Genomic DNA, 4,924 nt, shown 5'->3' on the forward strand with positions numbered 1-4,924 from the left:
GGGATCATATTAACAATACAACGACTAAGCAAAGGAATAAGGATGTATCTGTTTAGAGTCTACAAAGAGGTAGTACTCGGAAGGGAGCAATAGAGTGAGGTGCCGCGATTGAGGCAAAGGGAGGGAGGGAGGGAAAGGGAGGAGGCATATGGGCGAGCAAGGGTCCCGCGAGACAGGAGTGGGCGACAACATAGGTGGATGAAGGAGAGAGGAGGCCATCATGCAGCTTTGTATCCCCTGTGCCACGCCAGGTAGGACGGGGGCTATATAGCTCTTCCACGTCCAAGCCAATAACACATCAAAAGGTACCACATCACTAGTCAGCGTAGGCATGTCTTACCATATTGTAAGACTGTCCTACCATATTGATAGGCTAGGCAAATGGCCATATGAATAAGATCGATATGGGCTAATAGGTTAGTTTTTTTTTCTAAAATATAATGTTGTTTTTTGAAATATCTTTAATAATAATAATAATATAAAAAGCTTATTTGGGACCAAACTTGTATTGTAGACAAAGCTAAATTGCTTCTGTTGAGATGCATGTGCCCAAAATTCTCCGATCTCAAGGTGGTTAGAGGGTGACCTTCATCATATGATAAACAATTTATTTCCTTGTTATGCACATCATGTCCGATCTTTTTCATCAATTGTGTTTTGTGGCTTAATGTAAAAATCATCACTTTTGTTGGGATTACACACACGTATATCACGTGAAATTCAGATTACTGGGGAAATTTTCTCGTCCCAAAAGAGGGGGGCAATGCAGTCCTCTGCGTTACTCTACGTTCTGCATATTCCTTCGCATCACTACTTGAAAGCGGCAACATTTCCCGTTCCCCTACTCCCACTCCGTTCGCGTCCATACTGTCCTTGTACAGTTCTACCTCGAGGCCGTGCATGGCTGCAATCGTGCTCACACATACGACGCATACGCCGCCGCGCGCATGACATGGCAAGAGACATGAAACGTGTCGCAACTCAAAAACATACATTCTCCTGGATGGACGCAACTATTCACTTGGCACTGCCGGCCGAACACATGGCAACGAAGCCAATGACAACTACTAGTACCACACACACACACACAGCTTTAATAGCGGCCCCGTTCAAGTTCAACAGTAACACACGCGCTTAATTGCCTAGTTAACGTACGTACCTTTATTACGCACTAATCAGAGAGCCGGCATCTCCTCCGTTCAACTGACCAGTGACCACCGGCCGGCGTTACCACAGGCAGCTAGACAGCTAGTAGCTCTAGTTGTCCGCGACGACGGTGCGGATGCGCTCGGTCTCGGCGGCGGCGGCGGCGTTCACCATGGCGGACTGGCAGAAGACGACCTTGAGCTCGCCGGGCGCCAAGCACCGCTGCGGCACGGGCTCCACGTCGGTGGGCGTGGTGCGCGTCAGCGGGCACCGCTCCTTGAAGTAGCCCGCGGGGCCCTTGCACGCCACCACGCCGCCCCCGGCCCCCAGCACGCGCTGCGAGGGCGGGCACCCGGCGTTGAGGTCCGCCGCGCACCCCAGGGCCGGGCACTGCCCGCCGCCCACCGCCTGCGGGCTCACCACAGCGGGCACGTTGAACCCGTCCACCAGGCTCACGCTGTACGACGCCAGGTCTTGCCCCTCCGCGTGCACCACCAGCTGCACCACCGTCGCCGGCGCAACGCTTCCCGTCTCGCACCGGGAATGCCCGGAGCTGCATCCCGTGCGCGCCACCACGCGGCCCGCCCAGAAGCTGTCCGGGAAGCGGAAGGAGACCAGCCCGCGCCCGCCGCCGAGGAGGCCGCCGTCGACGCCAGGTCTTCAGTACATAGATTTTAGGCGGGTTTCAACGGGATGGCAGGATTGATACTGACCGCTGACGCGGCAGGGCCGATGGTCGGTACCGACCATGACAACATCAACGACGGACTCTAGGTTCGGTCGGTTAGCTAGGCTGCCGACTGATCGAGGCGGGCTATAGTGGTAGCGATGGGGTCAGGTCGATCAGTACTGCCCGGTCGGTACCGACCGACGCATTGGGGCAAGCGCCGGTACTAGCCAGGCGTGATCGGTAGTGACTGTCGGTTGTTTACATGGCATTGTTTGATTGGTCAATGCTATTTCATCTATTTGAATTTTTTAAAAAATCTAAAAATCCAACAAATCTGGAATTCACAATATAAATAATGGGGGTACTTGAGTTCATTCACACACATTCATCTCTAATTCACAAGCTTTATTTTCCATTTGTATACACTTAGTCTCAATTTAGTAGCTTCCTAATCTTCATTTCGATATGAATCCCAGATGGACTCCCAACTTTGATACGTTCACAGACTTGCTCAACGAGCAATCTCACAACGTTCCGAGACCTTTGTCGGTGCAGGTAAAGACTTCTCCGACTGTCTTTATCTTGACCTTTACCGATAAGAGGACGTTCCTACTCGTTTTCGTTCCCTACTTATCAACCTCCCTTTCCTTACATGTATCCTCTTTCTCCATATCCATATCGACCAAGTGACGACGCTCCTGCCTCTACTACTAAGCCTCTAACGATTGTCACTTATCCTCCTAGCACTAATGAAGCCCCTTCCATTGCCACTCCTCCTCCACAACATTTTACTTATCTATATCCTCTTTCGTACCCATACATATGCCATAGGGACCTCCTCCTTATGGATCATATGGTGCACCTCCTTCGTATGCTTCTCCTTATGGCTTCTTGATGTGGTCCCTCCCCCTATGGTGTTCCTCCCACATATGGTGGTTGTGCTCCTTTTTGTTCTCCCCCAACCACGGTAGTGCCACCAAGTAGCCATAGCGGTATGGCCTCCAACCAGTTCGCGTACTCTAGGACATCTCAATTCCAACAGCGACGGAACTCGCTAAGATAGAGGATGAAAGGCTTACAAGTACAAGTATACCTTTATGAGTTCAACACTGTTGTTAAGTCGAGAACAATTTTTGGGTTCATAAATTTATAGATGCACACATGGTTAATGCACTCCGTTGACCAAATAGTTAACACACTCGCATTGAGGGAAAAGACAAAAAGATTGGCTTTTGGGACCAAAGTTAGCCATGTACAACTCTACCACCAAACCTCTTTGCAACCATACCATTAAGTAGCGCAAGGATTGGTGGTCCATAAGCAACCAAAAAGTCATTGTCTTCAACGACATCCAAAACCGTTTGTTCGCCACCCAACTGAGCAAATCAGATGATGCTATAGTGGCAAAGGAGAGCTTCCACAACAGGCCCGATAAAACTGAATTCAAGCTGGAGCATATGTGGTGTGCTCTTTGTCATCAACCCAAGTGGTGCGTGTGACATGGTGACTCCAACTCTAGTGAAGCAGATCCGCATGCTCAATAGTGTCAAACCATCACACCCTATTGGTCATGATAGGGCAAGAGCCAACATGAGGTTAAGGGAAAGCAATAAGTAGTAGTGAGTCCCCATACTAGAAGAGGATGATTGTGAAGTAGTTTTGCAAGGCTAGCAACAAGATAAATCAATCAAAATTCTACGAGCAGTTCACCAAGCTGCTGGATTAGTCCACCACCGACATGGATGACAACATGAAGAGGACTCATAGGTTGGCCATGAAAGTTTGATAAAACGATTAAAACTAGTTGAGGAAGAACATGAGTAGGATGAGGAGTTTTAAATTTTTTTGTATAAACTATGTGATTTTCATTTTTTGCAACTTATGAACTTCATTTGAATTATGGTTCCTTTAATCCTATCTGAAAGGGAAATGTGCCCTTGGGCAATTTCTATAAGTATTTTGGTGATTAGATGCCCAACACATTATTTGAGTACTAATGTGCTAAATGTGTGAAAGGTGCAAATCAAAGTAAAAGGTACGTTTCTAGACTTAGTACATTGTTTTTGTGAACTAACATTGTGTGTCTAAGTGCTAGAAACAGTGCCGAAAAGAGAGGAATCGGATTGCAAAAGACTTGGCTGTGAGCAGCCAAACTTCAGCTCGGACTGGCACACCGGACTGTCCGGTGGTGCACCGGACAGTGTCCGGTGCGCCAAGCTGGTCTCCGGTGAAAAGGCCGCTCTCGGGAGTTGACGATGGTGTATGGCTATAATTCATCGAACTGTCCGGTGGTGCACCAGACTGTCCGGTGAGTCATCCGCGGTGAACTCGTCGCTCTCGGGAAACGGAAAAGGCGACGTGGCTATAATTCATCGGACTGTCCGGTGGTGCACCGGACTGTCCGGTGAGCCAACGGTCGCCAGCGCCAACGGTCGGCCACGAAATCTGCGGGCGACGCGTGGCAGCTCCAACGGTCGACAGGGGGCACCGGACTGTCCGGTGCGCCAACGGGCCCGGAGCTGCAACGGTCGATTGTGCCCAATTTGGAAGGAAATCGCGCACCGGACATGCTACAGTGGCTGTCCGGTGGCACACCAGACTGTCCCATGCGCCACTCGACAGAAGGCAAGAATTGCCTTCCAAGATTGTCTCCAACGGCTCCTAGTTGCCTTTGGGCTATAAAAGGGACCCCTAGGCGTATGGAGGAGTAACCTAAGCATTCACTAAGCATTCTAAAACTCCCACACTCCACCATCGCGCATTTGATCGATTGTGTTAGTGATTTGAGCTCTGTTTGAGTTGTGAACTCTCCGTGCTACGTTTTGAGCTCAAGTCTTGGCTTGCATGTGTGTGTGTGCTGTGGATTTGTGTCTTGTGTGTGTTGCTCTTCCCAACCTTACTCTGCACTTTCTTTGTGATCTCTATTGTAAGGGCGAGAGACTCCAAGTTGTGGAGATTCCTCGCAAACAGGAAAATACACTAAAGGAAAAGACTGTGGTATTCAAGTTGATCATCAGATCACTTGAAAGGGGTTGAGTGCAACCCTCGTCCATTGGGACACCACAACATGGAAGTAGGCAAGTGTTACTTGGCCGAACCACGGGATAA

General features: G+C 49.6%; 1 protein-coding gene across 1 annotated transcript; it reads right to left on the bottom strand.

The window, feature by feature from the left end:
* Positions 1-972: 972 nt before the first annotated feature.
* LOC103652171 (osmotin-like protein) lies at positions 973-2,022 on the bottom strand. Its single transcript, XM_008677810.2, has 2 exons — positions 2,015-2,022; positions 973-1,804 (listed from the first exon to the last, which is right to left on the bottom strand). Exons 1-2 carry the CDS (start codon positions 2,020-2,022, stop codon positions 1,258-1,260), a joined length of 555 nt encoding a protein of 184 aa, XP_008676032.2. The 3' UTR covers positions 973-1,257.
* Between the last annotated feature and the right edge of the window lie 2,902 nt (positions 2,023-4,924).

This window comes from Zea mays, chromosome 3 (assembly GCF_902167145.1).
Source record: "Zea mays cultivar B73 chromosome 3, Zm-B73-REFERENCE-NAM-5.0, whole genome shotgun sequence".
Lineage (NCBI taxonomy): Eukaryota > Viridiplantae > Streptophyta > Magnoliopsida > Poales > Poaceae > Zea > Zea mays.